This window comes from Gadus morhua, chromosome 2 (assembly GCF_902167405.1).
Source record: "Gadus morhua chromosome 2, gadMor3.0, whole genome shotgun sequence".
In the NCBI taxonomy this organism is placed as follows: Eukaryota; Metazoa; Chordata; class Actinopteri; order Gadiformes; family Gadidae; genus Gadus; species Gadus morhua.
Genome location: NC_044049.1, coordinates 27751445 through 27772756, shown reverse-complemented (window position 1 = coordinate 27772756; position 21312 = coordinate 27751445). Strand labels below are relative to the sequence as shown.

The window sequence follows — 21312 nt, the reverse complement described above, 5'->3', positions numbered from 1 at the left end:
TGTTGTGAAAGGACGGACAACATACAATAACTGCATGCTTTACACAAGGGGTTCTCAAAGTCTTGACAGCTGAGGGCCAATTTAGGAACCCAACATTTGACTGAGGGCCGCCAAAGGAAACAAAACAGGCGGGAAACGCCGTCAGCATCTCAGTGGTGGTGGAATAATAATTAAAAATTAATTAATTAAATCTTATTTTATATATATTTTTTTACTTGCATCTGTATGTCATTGCGGGCCGCCATTGGCCCGCGGGCCGCACTTTGAGAGCCAATGCTTTGCACTAAGTGTGTAACGGGAGGTCCCAGTTGTATCAGGTGGTTCGGTTTGTGCAATGAGCGGGAGCGTCTCCACCACGGCCGCTCAGACCCTTCTCCCCCCCCCCCCCCCCCCCCCCCAGGTCTGGAGGACCTGCACCTGGACGAGCGCATCATGCAGTTCCTGTCCATCGTCAACACCATGTTCACCAAGGTGAACCAGAAGGAGACGCCCCACTTCACGGCGCGCCACTACTCGGTGACGCCGCTGGGCTCGCGCTCGGGCCTCATCCAGTGGGTGGACGGCGCCGTGCCTCTCTTCGGCCTCTACAAGCGCTGGCAGCAGAGGGAGGCGGTGCTGCAGGCCCAGAAGGTCAGCGCTCTAAACCCCTCTAAGACCACGGGGGCCCTCACTCAACACGGAGCGTCAGATAGCAGAGGGCCGTGAGCCCCGACGGGCCTGCTCAAGCATCGTGGCAAGGAAGTCGTTTGTTAATGTGCATCTTAAAGGTCTGCTGATAAACTCTCCCTGCGGTCCGATACCCACACGTCTCTCTATGGGTGGACCTACAGGTGTGCTAATCCGTGGGAGGGTAGCTGAAGTACGTACGAAAAGTACAAAGACAAAGGTTGTATTTGGAAAGCAGGCTCCCCCACACGCTCCCCACTTTCGCTGTTTTTTTTAGTTTGCAGTTCCTCAAAGTTCAGACGGGCAAATAGACCTCCCATTAAATCAGTAGACTGAAATGGATCCTCGAGTATTATGAACCAAGTTTATCACTTAAGGCGTAGCATTTACATGAACGTTAAGCATACAGATGACCTGATCTTTGAGTTTCGATGTGTGCTGTATCTAGAAGCGGTCATTGGTTGATCTGATGCCCTTGGTGACTGGTCTGTGTGCTGCTCCCTGCCTCGCTGCTCCACCTGCCCCCCCCTCCCAGCTCCAGGACTCCCTGCAGGCCCAGCCCGCGCCCCTGGTCCCGCGGCCCAGCGAGCTGTACTACAGCCGCATCGGCCCGGCGCTGAAGGCCATGGGGCTCAGCCTGGACGTGTCGCGGCGCGACTGGCCGCTGGGCGTCATGAAGGACGTCCTGAAGGAGCTCATGGAGACCACCCCCCCCAACCTGCTGGCCAAGGAGCTGTGGTGCTCCTGTACCACGCCCAGCGAGTGGTGGAGGGTCACCCAGGTCAGCCCCCCCGCCCCCGCCACAGCTCTGGAGGGTTAACCCAGGACCCGTCTGATCAGTGGAACGGCCAGACCTAGCCTTAACTCAGCCGTTTGAACCTTTTTGTTCCTCAACGCTTACTAGTTAATCTTTTTTAGTTACTGGTACTTCTTGATGAGTTACCGGTAACATTTCAATTGTGACATATCGATTTTATTTATATTTTCCCCTTTATTTTTATTAGATAAAAGTACTTGTTTTAGCTAGCTATTAGCTATTCCAAATGTTGCTAGCATCTATTTCAGTTTGACTTGTTTATTGATTAGCATGTAAATGTTACTAGACCCTGTATATCAACGAGGTGATGGTAGCATGTTTAACCTCCTCTCTGTTGTACCCCGCAGTCCTACGCCAGGTCCACCGCCGTCATGTCGATGGTGGGTTACATCATCGGCCTCGGCGACCGTCACCTTGACAACGTCCTCATCGACATGACCACCGGAGAGGTGGTGCACATCGACTACAACGTGTGCTTCGAAAAAGGTCAATCAAAACCCCAACCGCCAACTCCAATGTTTCCCCTTTAGACAGGCTCCGCCCTCTCTGTCCCGTTGACATGACGACGTTCTTTCACATTCAGGGCATTAAGCAGACGCTTTATCAGAAGCCACTTGTCTGAACGAAGAGAAACAACCATATATCACTGTGGGTACATTAAGGATGTTCATAGATCCTAGTGCCAAGCACTAACCATCACTAGGTCAACCCATTCCCTGTTTACAACACAGATAGCTAGGGTAAGATGCTAGTATTAATTTAAGTGCCAGGACGTGCATCATACAATAGGTGCATTAATGAGGGTTTTTAGGAGCGTGAGGGCGTAGAAGGGGGGGTGGTGGGTGGTAAGGGGGGGGGAGGCGGTGCAGAGTCCAGGTGACCCACGGAGGCTTGAGCCTCTTGCTGAATCTCCCCCGCCTCCTCAACGCGTTCTCCCCCTACAGGCAAGAGCCTCCGTGTCCCCGAGAAGGTTCCGTTCCGCATGACCCACAACATCGAGACCGCCCTGGGGGTCACTGGTGTGGAGGGCATCTTCAGGCTGTCCTGTGAGCAGGTGTGCTGGATATATATATACATCTATCTATACATGTGTTTGTATCGGACCCTCGGGAGCAGACAGTCCCCCCAGCGGCGGGCCTTGATTGACGCGGCGTGGGGGTTGTCTTGCAGGTGGTGCAGATGATGCGGCGCGGCCGGGAGACGCTGCTCACGCTGCTGGAGGCCTTCGTGTACGACCCGCTGGTGGACTGGACCGCCGGCGGCGAGGTGGGCTTCGCGGGGGCCGTGTACGGCGGCGGCGGCGGCGGGCAGCAGGCGGAGAACAAGCAGAGCAAGAGGGAGATGGAGCGCGACATCACGCGCTCGCTCTTCTCCTCGCGCGTGGCCGAGATCAAGGTAATGAACAGTCGGATTAAAACTAACAAATGGAACAGGATATAATTGAAAGCTAGTGAGAGTCGACTTCTCTCTTTATATTTATTTATTTTTGTTGAAATTAATATTGATATAATAATAAAAAAAAATATATATATATATTTTTTTTTTACATACATCTGTATGTCATTGCGGGCCGCACTTTGAGAACCAATGGTTTAAAGCATAAAGTTTTCTGAAAACCTTGCGGTAAGACTTGAGGGGAGTCGGGCCTGCCCTATCAGAGAGGCTCTCACTGGTTGACCTAAAGAGGAGGCTCTCATGAGCAGAGTAATGAGGCCCGTTCCCTCATCGCTGCACCGTTCCGCCCCCCAGGTGAACTGGTTCAAGAACCGGGAGGAGATGCTGGGCGTGCTGCCCCAGGTGGAGGAGGCGGTGGGGGAGTACCTGGCTCTACAGGAGCTGCTGTGCCAGGGGGAGAAGCTGCAGGCCAAGCTGCTGGAGGAAGCCTCCTTCCTGGAGGGGGCGGAGAACCACGCCGACCACCTCATCGTCAGCCTGGAGCAAAGGTGCCCCGGCCTCACCCAGAGCCGTTTCTATCTGCTCTAACGCTGTTGCTCTTACACTAATGGCAGTCATGCAGAATTCCTAGAACCGGCTTTTCAGTCTTTTTTAAATGGTACGAAATATTTCACGTCAGGCTCCTGTTGGCCGTGTCTCTTGTCAAAGATTGTCATCTCAAAGAGACTAACCTGGTTAAATAAAGGATGGAACAATGTTGCAGTGGAAGGCATGAAGTGATTGAGTTATTAACCGGTGTCGTGTGGACAAGGCCGTGAACCCTGGGGAGTCCTCCGTTAACCCCAGGGGTTATTCAAGAAGCAGACCAACCCTGGGGAGTCCTCCGTTACCCCCCAGGGGTTATTCAAGAAGCAGACCAACCAGGGGAGTCCTCCGTTACCCCCAGGGGTTATTCAGGAAGCAGACCAACCAGGGGAGTCCTCCGTTACCCCCCAGGGGTTATTCAAGAAGCAGACCAACCAGGGGAGGTTTCTGACTCTCTGAGCGGTCCCTTTGGCTCCAGGTACTCTGAACACACCCAGCTGCAGTCCCGCCAGCGCACGGCGCAGGAGGCCATCCAGAGCAAGCTGACGGACCTGGACCAGTGGATCTCCCAGTACCAGGCGGCCTTCGCCAGCCTGGAGGCCACGCAGCTGGCCAGCCTGCTGCAGGACATCAGCAGCCCCATCGACCTCGGTGAGACCCGGGGCGGGGCTGGGACTCTGACCACGTCCGCTGGGCGGCAGTAGGAAGAGGGGGAGCGGGTCGGCTGGTGATCCCCGGCGTGGTCAACTCTGCAGTCGGTGTTTGAGTGTGTGCATGAATCTGTGATTGTCAGGCAATATTGTTTAGCGCTTTGGATAAAAGCGCTAAACAAACGCAGACCATTCACCATCTAACTGGTCAAAGGACTTATTTCTAAACTAAATGACCAGAGGCACTTTGTTAACTTATTTGACCCGGTATGACTGCATGAAAGGTCCTCTCCACCGTGTAGCGCTGGTGAGGCTAGCGTCTCTCCACCGTGTAGCGCTGGTGAGGCTAACGTCTCTCCACCGTGTAGCGCTGGTGAGGCTAACGTCTCTCCACCGTGTAGCGCTGGTGAGGCTAGCGTCTCTCCACCGTGTAGCGCTGGTGAGGCTAGCGTCTCTCCACCGTGTAGCGCTGGTGAGGCTAACGTCTCTCCACCGTGTAGCGCTGGTGAGGCTAACGTCTCTCCACCGTGTAGCGCTGGTGAGGCTAACGTCTCTCCACCGTGTAGCGCTGGTGAGGCTAACGTCTCTCCACCGTGTAGCGCTGGTGAGGCTAACGTCTCTCCACCGTGTAGCGCTGGTGAGGCTAACGTCTCTCCACCGTGTAGCGCTGGTGAGGCTAACGTCTCTCCACCGTGTAGCGCTGGTGAGGCTAACGTCTCTCCACCGTGTAGCGCTGGTGAGGCTAACGTCTCTCCACCGTGTAGCGCTGGTGAGGCTAACGTCTCTCCACCGTGTAGCGCTGGTGAGGCTAACGTCTCTCCACCGTGTAGCGCTGGTGAGGCTAACGTCTCTCCACCGTGTAGCGCTGGTGAGGCTAACGTCTCTCCACCGTGTAGCGCTGGTGAGGCTAACGTCTCTCCCCCCCCTCCCCCCCCCAGGCCCCCCCAGCTACGTCCCCGCCACGGCCTTCCTGCAGAACGCGGGCCAGGCCCACCTGATCGGGCAGTGCGAGGGCCTGGAGGCGGAGGTGGGGGGGCTGCTGCAGCAGCGCCGGGGGGCCCTGCGCGGCTGCCTGGAGCAGCTGCACAGCTACGCCACGGCGGCGCTGCTGTACCCGCGGGGCGCCCTGCTGCGGCACCGCGCCCACCGCTGGAGGGCCTGGATGGAGGGGCTGCTGGGCGGCATGACGGCCGAGCGCTGCCAGGACGTCTACAGGAGGTCAGTGGCTCCCTCATGGTCCCCCCCCCCCCCCCCGCAGTCTGGAGGAGTCAGAGCAGCTTTAGGACGGATCAACAGTAGGCTTTGAAACTAAACTCACCACGCCCCCTTCCTCTCGGTTCCCTCCTTCCCTACGGAATACAATAACTCGGCGTTGTCGTGCCGACAGTCAGTCAGATCAGACACTTCATTGAATCTTGCCTAAAGCAAATTTGAACGGTTAATTTAAAGGTCGGTAGATGCAAGATGACAGATCAGTCCGTCCAGCAGACCAATACAAGTATATCAGTTTATTAGCCTCAGTTCAGTTGATGTATTACTGCTCTCCCTTTTTGTTGAGGCTTCATAGGAGGCATGTCCTGCTGACGGCATCTGTCCGATGCGAGGCTCAATGGAGTGTATCGGCTGTAGACGCTTCCTACTGTACTGACCTGTACGGTCAACAAGGACTGACCATTAGCAGACGGGCTCCTCCGAGGCTCCACCGGGCTGACCCTGACCCTGACCCTGACCCTGACCCTGTGCTCCTCCCTCAGCTACGAGGCGCTGTTCCCTGACCGTGACCGTGACCCTGACCCTGTGCTCCTCCCTCAGCTACGAGGCGCTGTTCCCTGACCCTGACCCTGACCCTGACCCTGTGCTCCTCCCTCAGCTACGAGGCGCTGTTCCCTGACCCTGACCCTGACCCTGTGCTCCTCCCTCAGCTATGAGGCGCTGTTCCCTGACCCTGACCCTGACCCTGTGCTCCTCCCTCAGCTACGAGGCGCTGTTCCCTGACCCTGACCCTGACCCTGTGCTCCTCCCTCAGCTACGAGGCGCTGTTCCCTGACCCTGACCCCCTCCCTCAGCTACGAGGCGCTGTTCCCTGACCCTGACCCTGACCCTGACCCTGTGCTCCTCCCTCAGCTACGAGGCGCTGTTCCCTGACCCTGACCCTGACCCTGACCCTGTGCTCCTCCCTCAGCTACGAGGCGCTGTTCGCGCCCCAGCCGCCACCGGCCAGCTGCCAGTTCCTGTCGGCCTGCGAGCTGGCCCTGCAGCAGCAGGTGGCGGAGGTCAACGGGCGCGTGCTGCGGCAGGCGGAGCGGCTGAAGGCCGAGGGCACCTCCACCCACACCTGTGAGGAGCAGCTGGCGGAGATCGAGCGCTGCATCGCCGCCTTCCAGCGGGAGAACGGCGAGCAGGGCTCCCTCAGCCTGGCCGCCATCATCACCTCCGCCCTCTGCGCCCTCTTGAGGTGTGTGTGTGTGTGTGTGTGCGTGTGTGTGTGTGTGTGTGTGTGTGCGTGTGCGCGCGTGCGTGCGTGCGTGTGTCTCACCCTCACTGCTCCTGACCAGCTGGCTGTCGCCTCACATATTTGACTCCGCTGTCGTTGTGTGAACGTGTCTATGATCCGTTAAGAATGTCTAAACGTGAACTCCCCAGTTGATTGGCCCGACTACTAGGACTGGTAATGGTAGAGGCGTCAGTCAGTGTGAACGGGTTACGAGGTTCAACCTTCAGAAAGGGTCTCCCCTCTCTTTAGACGGAACCTGGTCACTATCAGAACATGTTCTCACTCACTCACTCGCTCCCTCCCTCGCCCCCCCCCCCCCCCCCCCCCCCCCCCCTCCAGGCGTAACCTGATCATGGAGGGTGCGGCGGCCAGCGCCGGGACGCAGCTGGTGGGGCTGGAGTCCCGGGACGGAGCCTGGTTCCTGGAGGAGCTGTGCAGCATGAGCTCCAACGTGGGCATGCTGACCACGCTGCTGCAGCGCTGCCAGCTGCTGCCCCACGACCTGGACCTGCCCGCCCCCGCCCACACCCTGCAGGTGGTGTACCTGGCCAACGGCGTCTACACCTGCCTGCACGTGAGTCTTGGAGGACCTGGGTGGGGCAGATGTCCTGGACATATCGGGGTCACGGTCTAGGGATCATATTGACCACAGTCGGGTTAGAGTTAGGGGTGTCAGAACGTTGGTTTGGGTGAGGTGTTGATGTTCATGTATGGCTCATGATTTACTATTATCACAGTACCGGTTACCAGATGTTTTACCGGTTGCCAGATGTTTTACCGGTTGCCAGATGTGAAATGAATTGGCCGACAAATGCGTGCTGTAGCCATTGAAGCAAGCAGACAAACAGACGGGAACTGGACCAACGTAGACTGATGTGTGTCCCGTTGTGCCGGGCCGGCTAACACTCAGAGCCAGAACCTCGTCCTCATCCCCCTCTCTCTCCCTCTCGGCCGCCCAGGAGCTGAACGCCAACTTCCGTCAGATCATCTTCCCCGAGGCGCTGCGCTGCCTGCTGAAGGAGGAGCCCACGCTGGAGGCCATGCTGGCGGAGCTGGAGCAGCTGGTGGAGCAGGCCTCCGACGGCCTGGACCTGCAGGGGCTGGTGGAGGGCCTGCAGGCCGGCCTGCTCGCCTCCTCCATAGGGCTGGACCGCGACGCCCAGGCCCGCTGCCTGCACATCACCAGGTGGGGGGGGGGGGGGGGGTGTGTGTGTGTGTGTGTGTCACCATGGGGTACAGCAGAGGTTCGGAGAGGCTGGGACTGCTTGAGGATGAACTACGTCAGTTGTTGTCATGTAATATCGTTGCCTGAGGTTGGTAAAGCCCTGACTGGAGGCTAACGTGTTGCTTTGTGTGGTGCTGCAGGATGCTGCGGGCGCAGTACTCTGAGCTCATCCAGCCCCGCGTGCTGGAGCCCTGACTAGAGGCTAACGTGTTGCTTTGTGTGGTGCTGCAGGATGCTGCGGGCGCAGTACTCTGAGCTCATCCAGCCCCGCGTGCTGGAGGCCGCCGGCCTGGAGCCGCCCAAGATGTCCGCCGGGCAGATGCTACTGGTGGCCTTCGACGGGATGTTCGCCCAGCTGGAGACGGCGTTCGGGCAACTCGTCGACAAGGTACCGCACCCTTTCACAGTACTCTCACATCCATCTCGATTTGGTTACGAAACAGGACCATGTTTTCACACATTAACGGTGAAACGTCAAACATCCAACTTCCTGTTATCCAATATCGTACACAAACGTAGGGGGCCTTCGGACTCATTCTGTGACTGCAGTTTGTGCTGCTCTGTCAGCAGACATGCTGCTGGTAGAGACCCTGTAGCCTCTTGGTATGACTATCACTACCTGGTGGGCCACTGCAGAGCTCCTCTGCCCACCTAAGGGTGCCCAAAGGCCCGGTGTGAGAGCTCCTGTAAGCGGCTGCGTGTTGACCCCTGGTGGTGCCCCCCCCCCCCCTCCAGCTGAGCTCCCTGGAGGTGCCCCCCGCCTGGCAGAAGGTGGACGTGATGTGGGAGGCGCGGGGGTCCCGGGGCCTGCTGCTGGCCAGCCCGTCGCAGCGCCGCGTCCAGGAGGAGGTCTTCTTCCTGCAGAGGCTGCTCACCATCCGGGACTTCTTCAGGCTCTGCAGCTCCTTCGCCCGCACCCTCTCCGGTAAGTCTCCCCCCCCCGGGGAGGGAGCCCCGATGAGCCACGCCCTCCTTACTGGCTGTAGGGAGCCTCAGTGGGGGAGATGGAGACCCCTCCCAGTCTGTCAGCGGGAGGCTTTCCCAATCAAAAGAAACGCGATCACAGTTCTCTCTCTGGGCAACTATGTGACGCAAACTAGCGTGTTTCATCAGCAGAGTATATCATTTAATCTATAAAGTTATGCAAATTAAATATCACTCGGTATCGGCTGTGAGCTCGTTGAACTGTAACGCATTGCTTTAAGGTGTTGCAGATTTCCCAAAGTGGAACGCGCCAGTCCTGAAACTGGCTTCAGCGTAGCATTGGTTAATAACTGATCAACAATATCAAATTCAAACCAATTGTGACTATTATTGATCATTTTGTGAGTTAGGTCACCTTCATTTTTAAAAGGTGTGAAAGATGTGGTCAGTGTCCAGCATAAGATAATTAAACTCTAAATGTTGGGTGAATTGTTTGGCAGCCTACGATCAGACGTTGTTGGTATCTCATCCTCGTGGCCCCTCCCCCAGCCCCCGCCCTCTTGCTGCACCAATCAGACGCTAGCCATATGTACAGTGACCTCATCTCATCCTTGTGGCCCCTCCCCCAGCCACATCCCCTCCGGCTGCAGAGGACAGCCCCGCCCCCAACGGGCCGGGGGTCCACCGCGGCCCGGGGGCCGGCCCCGGGCCCGGGGCGGCGGTGGTGAGCGAGGAGCAGATGGCGCGGCCCATCAAGTGCTTCACGGCGGAGTACGTGCGGCAGATGGTGCTGGGGCTGCCCACCCAGGCGCTGGGCCTGGCCCTCTGCAGCACGCTGTCGGCCCTGGGCCTGGACCTCATGGCCCAGGTGGAGGCCAAGGACTTCGGGGCTGACGCCAAGGTGAGCCTGCAGGGGGACAGCGGCTGGGCTGGACTGTAGAAGGGTTCAGGTTCAGGGGCCGGTGTCCTACCGTGTGCTGCTTCTAGTCAAGCCACTTGATTGGTCACATGTGTTAGTGGTGACGTCAACGAGGTCGTCGCTATCCCAATACGTCGATTATTCAACCTCTGGGTTGGGATGCTTCATGTACTGCCCAGTGGTACAGGGTTGGTATTATTCAACCTCTGGGTGGGGATGCTTCATGTACTGCCCAGTGGTACGGGGTTGGTATTATTCAACCTCTGGGTGGGGATGCTTCATGTACTGCCCAGTGGTACGGGGTTGGTATTATTCAACCTTTGGGTGGGGATGCTTCATGTACTGCCCAGTGGTACGGGGTTGGTATTATTCAACCTCTGGGTGGGGATGCTTCATGTACTGCCCAGTGGTAAGGGGTTGGTATTATTCAACCTCTGGGTGGGGATGCTTCATGTACTGCCCAGTGGTACGGGGTTGGTATTATTCAACCTCTGGGTGGGGATGCTTCATGTACTGCCCAGTGGTACAGGGTTGGTATTATTCAACCTCTGGGTGGGGATGGTTCATGTACTGCCCAGTGGTACGGGGTTGGTATTATTCAACCTTTGGGTGGGGATGCTTCATGTACTGCCCAGTGGTACGGGGTTGGTATTATTCAACCTCTGGGTGGGGATGCTTCATCTACTGCCCAGTGGTACAGGGTTGGTATTATTCAACCTCTGGGTGGGGATGGTTCATGTACTGCCCAGTGGTACGGGGTTGGTATTATTCAACCTCTGGGTTGGGATGCTTCATGTGCTGCCCAGTGGTACGGGGTTGGTATTATTCAACCTCTGGGTGGGGATGCTTCATGTGCTGCCCAGTGGTACGGGGTTGGTATTATTCAACCTTTGGGTGGGGATGCTTCATGTACTGCCCAGTGGTACGGGGTTGGTATTATTCAACCTCTGGGTGGGGATGCTTCATGTACTGCCCAGTGGTACAGGGTTGGTATTATTCAACCTCTGGGTGGGGATGCTTCATGTACTGCCCAGTGGTACGGGGTTGGTATTATTCAACCTTTGGGTGGGGATGCTTCATGTACTGCCCAGTGGTACGGGGTTGGTATTATTCAACCTCTGGGTGGGGATGCTTCATGTACTGCCCAGTGGTACGGGGTTGGTATTATTCAACCTCTGGGTGGGGATGCTTCATGTGCTGCCCAGTGGTACGGGGTTGGTATTATTCAACCTTTGGGTGGGGATGCTTCATGTGCTGCCCAGTGGTACGGGGTTGGTATTATTCAACCTCTGGGTGGGGATGCTTCATGTGCTGCCCAGTGGTACGGGGTTGGTATTATTCAACCTCTGGGTGGGGATGCTTCATGTACTGCCCAGTGGTACGGGGTTGGTATTATTCAACCTTTGGGTGGGGATGCTTCATGTACTGCCCAGTGGTACGGGGTTGGTATTATTCAACCTCTGGGTGGGGATGCTTCATGTGCTGCCCAGTGGTACGGGGTTGGTATTATTCAACCTCTGGGTGGGGATGCTTCATGTGCTGCCCAGTGGTACGGGGTTGGTATTATTCAACCTCTGGGTGGGGATGCTTCATGTACTGCCCAGTGGTACGGGGTTGGTATTTAAAGCTGAACTATAGCTGAAATGACATTTAAATAATACCATTCTTAAAAAATCTGTCCAAATATGGAGCCCAAAGTATAAAAATGTAAGGATTTTTTCTCATGAAAGTGTAGTACACCAGTCGATCCACCGCAGGGACATGTGAAGATGAGACGCACTCAACTCTTGTTGACGCGTGTGACCTGGGCCTGCTCTTACTTCTACCCCCCCCCCCCCCCCCGTCCCCCCCCACCAGGTCTCCCTGGAGGACCTGTGCAAGAAGGCGGTGGAGGAGGGCCTGGCCTCGGGCCGGCTCTCCCAGCTGCTGCTGACCCGCGCCACCGTGCTGGCCTCCTCCTACGACACGGCCTGGAAGAAGGTGGACCTCATGCGCCGGCTGGACTCCAGCCTGGACGCGGCCAAAGTCAGCCTGCAGAGGACCCAGCAGCACCTCGCCATGTTCCAGGTCTGATGGCGCCGCGGGCCGGGGCCCACCCTGATAGGAGGGGGACTTGGGCTTAACGTTCCATGCCTATATGTCCACACCCAACTTTTGCACCTGTGTATTATGGCTTTAAAATAATAATTGGGTATTTAAACGGACATCGCGATGTGATGGCAAAGGCCGGAGATCAGTGAGATTCGTATTTATTTGCTTTTTTCAGTTTAATAGTTACAGATATTATAATATCAATTAATTCATCAATTCATCGTAACACATCTATATGTTGACTGCTTCCATTGATGTGTTGGAAGATTAGGATACATAAGGAACGTTCAAAATGATATACTAAACCCTGATAGCAATAGTGATCGAAATCATCGCAATTCGCTGATTTCCCCAAATCGTTCAGCCCTACCTTCCTGGCCCATTTTTCGGCAGACAGTTGTCCTTCCAACCCCGTTGATGCGTTCCCCTTGGTGTGTTTGTTGTACGTGCTGCGTAGTGGCAGCACGAGGACGTGCTGGGGTCCCGGAGCCAGCAGCTGAGTGTCAACCCCCCGCCCAGGTCCGTCATCCTGGGCAACATGAAGAAGAAGCTCTACAAGCTGAGCCAGGACGAGGCGGCCATCGCAGCCGTGCAGGTGGGTCCCGGACGACGCCCAGAGGGACTTTAACTCCAGCCCCACAGAACTGGGTCCAAACGCTTCCTCCTTGAGATGGTTCTGGATAAGAAAGGACCCACAATGCACCTCCTCGGTTATTGGACGGTTTAGACTCCAAACCGTACAGTAACTTAGGAGGGGGCATGGCCAGAGAGCCACTGCTCTCCGCTGCTGCACTTACACTTCTGCAGACATCTCTCTGAAGTTTAGAGAGATGCTGTGTAACTTCGCAAACTAGCTCTCTGGCCGGTGTCACTCTGCCAACACGCTTATTAACGACGGTGAAGTGCGACAAAAAAGAATCCCGAAGCAAGTAGCAACTGTAATACCGAAAACAAAATATTGGTCGTGCAATTGCCGGCACAGACCAAATTGAAGGAGAGACTGACTCCCTGGGTTGATGGAATCTGTTCTACAGATTGAGTCACTTAAAGCTCCACAATGTCACGTTCGCAGCAGGTTTATCTATTTAAATACAATTGTGATGAGTTAAACATTGCTTTGGTCCACATCCGCTTGCCTCTCCTTCACCCGCTCTTCCTCTCCCTCCCACCCAGGAGAAGCTGGCCAACCTGGAGGCCAGCATCGAGCAGCGTCTGAAGTGGGCGGGCGGGGCCAACCCGGCCCTGGCCCCCGTGCTGCAGGACTTTGAGCTCACCATCGGGGAACGCCGGGCCATGGTGGGCCGGGAGAACCAGCGCACCAGCCAGGTACGGAGAGCACCTGTTCACTAGTACAGAGAGCACCTGTTCACTAGTGCATAGAGCACCCTGTTCACTAGTACATAGAGCACCCTGTTCACTAGTACAGAGAGCACCTGTTCACTAGTGCATAGAGCACCAGCCAGGTCCAGAGAGCACCTGTTCACTAGTGCATAGAGCACCAGCCAGGTACAGAGAGCACCTGTTCACTAGTGCATAGAGCACCAGCCAGGTACAGAGAGCACCTGTTCACTAGTGCATAGAGCACCAGCCAGGTACAGAGAGCACCTGTTCACTAGTGCATAGAGCACCAGCCAGGTACAGAGAGCACCTGTTCACTAGTGCATAGAGCACCAGCCAGGTACAGAGAGCACCTGTTCACTAGTGCATAGAGCACCAGCCAGGTCCAGAGAGCACCTGTTCACTAGTACATAGAGCACCAGCCAGGTACAGAGAGCACCTGTTCACTAGTGCATAGAGCACCCTGTTCACTAGTGCATAGAGCACCCTGTTCACTAGTGCATAGAGCACCCTGTTCACTACTACATAGAGCACCCTGTTCACTAGTACATAGAGCACCCTGTTCACTAGTACATAGAGCACCCTGTTCACTACTACATAGAGCACCCTGTTCACTACTGCATAGAGCACCCTGTTCACTAGTACATAGAGCACCCTGTTCACTAGTGCATAGAGCACCCTGTTCACTAGTACATAGAGCACCCTGTTCACTACTACATAGAGCACCCTGCTCACTAGTGCAGAGCACCCTGTTCACTAGTACATAGAGCACCCTGTTCACTAGTGCATAGAGCACCCTGTTCACTAGTGCATAGAGCACCCTGTTCACTAGTACATAGAGCACCCTGTTCACTAGTACATAGAGCACCCTGTTCACTAGTACATAGAGCACCCTGTTCACTAGTACATAGAGCACCCTGTTCACTAGTACATAGAGCACCCTGTTCACTAGTACATAGAGCACCCTGTTCACTAGTACATAGAGCACCCTGTTCACTACTACATAGAGCACCCTGTTCACTAGTACATAGAGCACCCTGTTCACTAGTGCATAGAGCACCCTGTTCACTAGTACATAGAGCACCCTGTTCACTACTTGCTGCTATAGTCACTAAAGTCACTTTAAAGTCCGACCAGAGAGTATTTACTTTCTTTTGCAGCCAAGGCCACCATAAAGAGGATGCACGCCTCCATCTGATGAGTCCTCCACTTTATAACACAGGGGTGATTGATGTTAAACAAAGCTCATGTTAAGGTCGCCCCACTAACCCAGTGGTGTAAGCTGATCCTCTGCTGCTGCTCCCCGTCCTGTCTTCCGTCCCCAGGTCACCTTCCTGTGCTCCACCATCCTGAGCTTCGAGGGGCTGCGCACGCGGACCCCCGAGGCGCTGAGCATGGACGCGGCGCTGTTGGACCTGCTGAAGCGCTGCCAACAGACCTGCTGCTACGCCTCCCAGTTCAGCAACACGGTGTCCCCCCTGGAGCTGGAGCTGCTGCAGAGACTGGTAGGGTCCCCCCGCACCGAGCAGCGCTGGGGGCACCACGGTGGACTGCCCCGAGTACTGCCCCCGTACAGTGCCTTCAGAGTGGGGGGTCCCCCCTTCAGAGTGGGGGATCCCCCCCTTCAGAGTGGGGGATCCCCCACTCTGAAGGGGGGATCCCCCACTCTGAAGGGGGGATCCCCCGCCCGGCGTTCCCCCTCTATGTTTCTTCCTTGCTGATTGAGGGAGTTTTCTCTTGCCCTACGGGCTAGGGTCAGGGGGGGGTCAAATATTGGTCCTGTTAACCCCTTTGAGACAGTACTGGCTATACAAATACACTTGAAATGAAATGAAGAACGTGCCCATGCCAACTTTTGGGATCATTTGGTTGTATATCGAGCAAAGTTTTATTCAAACAGATGACAACATCACGTCACAAAAAGTGGAGCTGGAGCAGAGTGGAAGGTTCAGAAACACTGATTCCTCCACCAGTTTGAGCTCATCTTGGCCGTATGTAAGATCACATAAGACACGATGACGATTGAAACATAACCCCCTGTGTGTGACTCCGCCCCCCCCTGCAGAGCCCCGCCCTGGCCCTGCCCATCGGCACCGCTGATTGGCTGGCGTGTGCCCAGAAGCAGCTGAGCCAGGAGCTGACGGAGCAGCAGGCGGTGCAGGAGGAGCGGGAGCAGCAGCTGGACGCCTGCGGCGACACGCTGCAGCTGCTGGTCGACTCCATCAAGGGCATCCTGTCGGTGCACAACCGGCAGCTGGCCGACGTCAAGCACCTGCTGCGCGCCATGGCCAAGGTAGGGGGGGGGTCAGGCCTCAGGCTCCTCCGGCCTGGGGAGGGGGGTTCTTCACTCGGAGTAATGGTCTAGAGCGGTGGGTCTCATGGGCCACACGGGGGATTGGACGTCACGATCCGTATCAGTGTTGGCTCACATGTTTGTAGATGGACAACCAGTCGGGATGTGTTTTAGACTCTGATCCTCTAGACTCTGATCCTCTAGACTCTGATCCTCTAGACTCTGATCCTCTAGACTCTGATCCTCTAGACTCTGATCCTCTAGACTCTGATCCTCTAGACTCTGATCATCTAGACTCTGAGCTGCTGGACCAGCCTGAGCTGGTCCAGCAGCTCAGAGTCTAGATGATCAGAGTCTAGAGGATCAGAGTCAATGACCTGAGGTTATTGACTGATCTTGTAGACTCAGCCCCGGTAGTCTCTTAGCTCTTCGGTCCATCATGAACCGCGTCCTTTAGCCACTAACGCCGTCTCCCTCCTCCCCCAGGACGAGGAGAGTGCGCTGGTGGAGGGCGAGGAGGTGGCGTACGAGGGCAGCGTGCGGGCCTTCCTGCAGGAGTACAAGGCGTGGCAGGACAACATGCAGATGGTGCTGTTCAGCGTGGTGCAGGCCAGCGGGCAGCCGCGCAGCGCAGAGCAGACGGAGCTGCTGCAGGAGATCCCCGCCACGCTGAAGGAGCTGCTGGCCCAGAGCCAGAGGTACGGGCCGACCGACCGCACGCGGATATAGGGGGGCGTTCAGCCCACCACACAGCGGGGTCACTTGCTGCTAAAGGCAAAGCCAGTCTGGGGAAGCTAGAACTTAAGAAAATTAAAGGAAAACAAATGAATTAATTGAATCTGGGAGTACGCTGGCGTTTCATTAAAACCTTTAAACGTTCTCACATGTACATAAAAAAATTTTTTTTTTTAATTAACTCTTAACAACCATATCACTTTTGCTGCTGGAAGAGTGTATTATTATTTAGCGGTGTTGTGTCAGTAGATGTCGTGGATTAGGTGCTTTCTTAATTCCACCATCGTGGTACAGCTATGTGTTTCCGGACGATTGACCTATCACGAGACGGTCTCAAACCCCTTTACCTCTCTCTGTGGTGTCTCCCCAGTGTCTACAACGGGCTGGTGGGCTTCGCCTCCCCCCTGGTGACCCAGAGGGAGAGCGACTGCGTCAGCCCCACCTCCAGCGCGCAGAGCAGCTTCGCAGCAGGTGTGTGTTTCATCGTGCTAACGCTGCTGTCACTGACCCGTCGGGCTGCTGAGGTTAACCCGTCCCCCCTCTCTCCACAGCCGTGCGCTCCACCAGCGGGAAGACCCAGCCCGACTCCATGTCTCAGAACGCCCGCAGGGCTCTGCCTCGCCACCTGGGCACCCCCGCCGACACCCCCCCCGGGCCCCTGGTGACGGCCAGCAAGGCCCTGAACCCCAGCCCCAAGCGGGCCATACGGGACCCCAAGACGGGCCGAGGTACGAGCTCTGGGTTCATCCAGCCGTGTCCTCCTAGATGTGTGCTGGATGGATCAGCCTACCCAGTGGACCGTAGCAAACTTTGCTCCTCCATCCGTCACACATCTCGGTGGACACGCCCACTGGTGATGTCAGAAGAGGCTCACCACACTCACACCTGCTGGTCTAATCACCTTTAAAATCGATTCTGCTCTCGTTAAGGCCAGACAGTTCCCAGGTCAGCTAGGAACTGGACTGTGACCGAAGATGACTTGCCTGTAGTTTGTCTTCCAGTCAATATGTCCTCAGATGACCACGGGCCGCCTCAGACTGACGGTCAACGATGGGGACTGGCTCCCAGCCTCTTGTTTAAGGGGGGCGCAGTGTGGTCTCCCAGGGTCCCTTAACGCTGGTGTCTCTCCCCGTTGCAGCGGTCCAGGAGAGGAACTCGTACGCCGTGAGCGTGTGGAAGCGGGTCAAAGCCAAGCTGGAGGGCCGAGACGTGGATCCCAGCCGGAGGATGAGCGTCACTGAGCAGGTGACCGTTGACACACGTCTGCTGTTCTGTCCTCATTGTGCCCAGCGTTAAGGGCCCTGGAGGGGGGGTTTAAAGAGCCAGTACACCGTACAGATGGAACTCCAGCACTGAGATCAGCTCTGGGCTGAGTTTTAGGAAGGAGGGGGGTGCCTTATCCCCCTGGTTATGAGCCAGCCCAGCCTTATGATACCTCTTCAGTACCGTTGTTTACCTGTAGTGAGCGATGTTGTGGTGGGTCTTATTCAGTAACAATGATTGAAAGGCTATTGTTTGACCATCATATAAGAAAAATGACTTGTTTTACAACGGTCACTGGCTCGTTAAGAACTGTATTCCAGCGTAAGGATCAGTGTATCAGTGAGCGTGGTGGAGCGTCGGTAACCCCGTCCGGTGTGCTCCCCTGGCCCAGGTGGAGTACGTGATCAAGGAGGCCACCAGCGTGGACAACCTGGCCCAGCTGTACGAGGGCTGGACGGCCTGGGTGTGAACGGGGGCCGGCCTTCGGTCTCTTTGGTCCAGCAGAGGCTCGTGATCCTCCCGGCGTCCTGACGGGTCTGGGGGACGGAGGAGCCGCGCAGCACTGAGCGCCACCGCGTGGACGGGAGGTGGGAGGGGGAGCAGACACGCCCCCACCTCCAAACTCCCCACGCGTTAGTGTGATGGGGGGGTTCACGTCGACCTGGAAGGGAGAGGGGTGGGGGATCAACCCCACACCCACCACCACCACCACCACCTACAACACTCCTGGGCAAACACGATTCTGGCCAATGGTTCACAGAGGGGGTCCGGGGGGGGGGGGGGGGGGTCCAACCGGGCCCTTTGGTGGCATTTGTTTTGACCGCAACGGGCCCCTCCCTGAAGGGGACGGATGAAGAGATGGAAGCGAAGCAAGAGGACCTGGGACGGACGGGGCAACGAAGGCGAAGGCCTGCCCTTTCCCGCCCTCACCCCCTCCCCTTGCCTGTGCGCACCCACCCCACCCCCGCCCCATTGGGGGGCTCCTTCCTTCTGCGTCTGGCCGTGTGCGCGTTGACGGGCCGAACCCAAGGAAGGGTCCCAGTGGCTGCAGAACCAGGCGTTGGGGGCGTGACGTCTCCTGGCCTGGCCATCGTCGGCCCGTCGTCCTCTGAAGCCCAGTTGGTGTGCCCCACCTTCCTGCTAGGATGAGGGGTTTGAAATAAAAGGCCTTGATTTGGCTCCGTCGGCTTATTTGTTCAATCTGTTCCTAAATCGTACAGGAACTCGATTCTGTGGCCGGATAACGAGGCTTCAATGAACTTCCCACCCGAAGCCTGAACAACAACGAGGAGGAATCGACCGGGGAGTGGATCGTGTAACCATTGTCCCTGAGAACTTTGTCAACTATATTTTAAACAAACCTCCTCGGTGTCGGAAGCGTTGTAAGATGGAAGGGGAGGAGGTTTTTAGTTTCTTCAGGGAGATTCTTTGTGTTGCAGTTAAGAGGCGGACACCCTGTGATGGTGAGTCTGCAGCGGTCGGGCGTTTCTGTCGGACTCGCGCGTCTACGGTCCAACAACGGTCGGTCGGGTACAGGGGGCTGACGCAGGCCACTCAAATCTCCTTTTGCTTTGGTGTACATCTTTAATCTTTGTGTCGTGTATATTTTTGCTCCTTATTGTTTCAAGGAGAACGCGCTGAAAAGTGGATTGCTTCATTTGTTTTGACCTGTGAGAAGCCGTCTTTGGTGTGTAAACCTAACGCTTGCTTTTTTTTATTGATATTGACTTCTAGTTTTACATTTTTAGTGGGAAGAATTAAAGGATTGTGTTTTCGGTGGTGGTGTAAACTGTTTCTTAATAGATTTTACTGGGTTTTGTTTGATGCCAAATAAACATAAGATTGGATTAAGTTTTATAACTTGTATGTGTCAATTTGTTGTTTGAAATTCTTATTATTCTTATTTGCTGCACATCAGGTTGAAGGTGTTAGTTTTCATAAACTAATGGTTCAGTGGTCATTTAAGGCCTTGATTCATGACTACCCTCTTAGATAAATACATTGAATTTAATAATTTTTACAAAATAAAACGGGGATTACCTATAGTTTACAGCTAATGTTACTAAAAGGCTTTGTCTGTCATTTCTCATTGCCAGACAAGGGAATCTGTGTAGCCTCAATGAAAGTCAAAATACTATCGATGGCGTCATTCATTCAACGAAAACTAGCCTCGGCACTGACATTTTATTTGATCGATTGTGGTCTTATGTCGCACTCTATCGGTGATGGAACAGATTGCATGCGAAAGTCTGAAGAAAAAAACGAGTAAGGTCTCGCTGCAGCCTGTAGGACATGGACATCCAACGTCCAAGTGCTGTCACGTGACGACAAGATGGCGGACGCGGTGAGACTCCTTAGCTGTGTCCATATTCCTCTACGAATAGTCAAATCTCCTATCCTTTACTTAACCTTTGTGGAAAACGTCATCGGGTCAAGGAGTGATGAAAATGTGCTTCCTTTCAAACATAGGAAAAGACAGCGCTGTTTAAAATGAATTCGACTCCACTTTTCCTAACCGACGTCATTGCGCGACGGGGAGTATTGCTGACCTCTAGCGTTTCTATGGTGGAACTATAGTTTTCCGAAATTGGTCTACAACAGGGGTTCTCAAAGTTTTGACAGCTGAGGGCCAATTTAGGATCCCAAAATTTGACTGAGGGCCGCCAAAGGAAAAAAATTTAGCCGTCAGCATCCCAGTGGTGAAAAAAAACCATTGCACCGTGGACCTCTGGGAGGGAGGTCAAGTGAGGTCTAAATCACAAAACTGAGGTTCATCCTTTCAAAGTAATGTACAGTCGGATTAAAACTAACAAATAACAGGATTGAATTGTAATCTAGAGAGAGTCGACTTTTCTCTTTATATTTATTTATTTTTGTTTAAATTAATATTGATATAATAATTAAAAACGTACTAGCAATGATGGGAAAGTAGGCCTATAACAAAATGGGGAACGACTTCACTTGACAAATGAAGAAAGAGGGAACAGAAATTGTTTGCTTTGCAAAGAACGTCTGCATTTTTATTTTCTTGCGGTGTATATTGTGTGCTTAATAACCATCAATATATGATTTCATTTCGATTCAAATAATATGTTTCTTGGAATTGGTATCCATTATAATCAATTTTATTTTCTGCTCTTCTCTTCAAATAAACCAATAAAAAGTAAAGAAATAAAGAAAAGACAAATATTATGTCTCCTCCATTTTGGACACTTTGCGCTTCCTCGGGATGCCGAAGATAGGTGGTAGAGTTCCTCTTGCCATCTCTCTGCCCTCCTCCGTGAAATGAGCAAACCGTCTGCAATGACTGCACACACACACACACACACACACACACACACACACACACACACACACACACACACACACACACACACACACACAAATAGTTTTTGTAGGTCATTGTTACGGTTGTGTTAATATTGGAATTCACAGCACATCTGCTTCAGAAGAACTATACCCTTCAGTATGAAGATTCTCCAACAAAGTGGAGCACCACCACTTCCTGAGATGTGTTACGTCATGCTGTGGGAGATAACAGTATATCAGTCAGAATTAACTTACAAAGACTGCAATGAGAGTAGACTGTTTGTACTCGACTACATCATCATTTTGCATTAACTTTAGACATTTCATTTTCGTATATATTCCTTTATATATATTTGTATGTATCTAGTATACTATTTGAAATAAGTTGCATGTAATTATAACTATTATTTAAAGTGTGTGCTATCGTGGATAAATACGTTAGCTTAAGGCAGTGGCGTCCCTATGCTGTTTTATTCGGGGATAAAGCCTTGGATGTTATTTAATTAGCCCCGAATATGATCTTTGGGGAAAAAATAATAAAATAAAAATATTCATAAACATTTATAAGAAGCCTAGTCTAGATAGACATAGTCATTCTGGCAAGAGAA

At 54.3% G+C, this 21312-nt stretch overlaps 1 protein-coding gene across 3 annotated transcripts in view; it reads left to right on the top strand.

Moving 5' to 3' along the window:
• Nucleotides 1-19252, top strand: part of smg1 (SMG1 nonsense mediated mRNA decay associated PI3K related kinase) — a 47104-nt gene extending 27852 nt beyond the window's left edge. For 2 of the 3 annotated variants that reach the window (XM_030381459.1, XM_030381452.1), the window contains exons 41-64: nt 401-630; nt 1202-1447; nt 1831-1969; nt 2428-2537; nt 2654-2878; nt 3233-3426; nt 3942-4114; nt 5052-5331; nt 6296-6568; nt 6947-7181; nt 7567-7793; nt 8064-8220; nt 8568-8757; nt 9386-9657; nt 11533-11742; nt 12224-12361; nt 12940-13092; nt 14430-14609; nt 15170-15397; nt 15884-16095; nt 16503-16603; nt 16684-16860; nt 17271-17377; nt 17787-19252. In XM_030381459.1, coding sequence (XP_030237319.1) covers nt 401-630; nt 1202-1447; nt 1831-1969; nt 2428-2537; nt 2654-2878; nt 3233-3426; nt 3942-4114; nt 5052-5331; nt 6296-6568; nt 6947-7181; nt 7567-7793; nt 8064-8220; nt 8568-8757; nt 9386-9657; nt 11533-11742; nt 12224-12361; nt 12940-13092; nt 14430-14609; nt 15170-15397; nt 15884-16095; nt 16503-16603; nt 16684-16860; nt 17271-17377; nt 17787-17864 — 4535 coding nt within the window. In that variant the 3' untranslated portion in view covers nt 17865-19252. Of the gene's footprint in view, nt 1-400; nt 631-1201; nt 1448-1830; nt 1970-2427; nt 2538-2653; nt 2879-3232; nt 3427-3941; nt 4115-5051; nt 5332-6295; nt 6569-6946; nt 7182-7566; nt 7794-7972; nt 8221-8567; nt 8758-9385; nt 9658-11532; nt 11743-12223; nt 12362-12939; nt 13093-14429; nt 14610-15169; nt 15398-15883; nt 16096-16502; nt 16604-16683; nt 16861-17270; nt 17378-17786 lie in introns of those variants that run through there. The other variant, XM_030381468.1, reaches the window with a different exon arrangement.
• The last annotated feature ends 2060 nt before the right edge of the window (nt 19253-21312 follow it).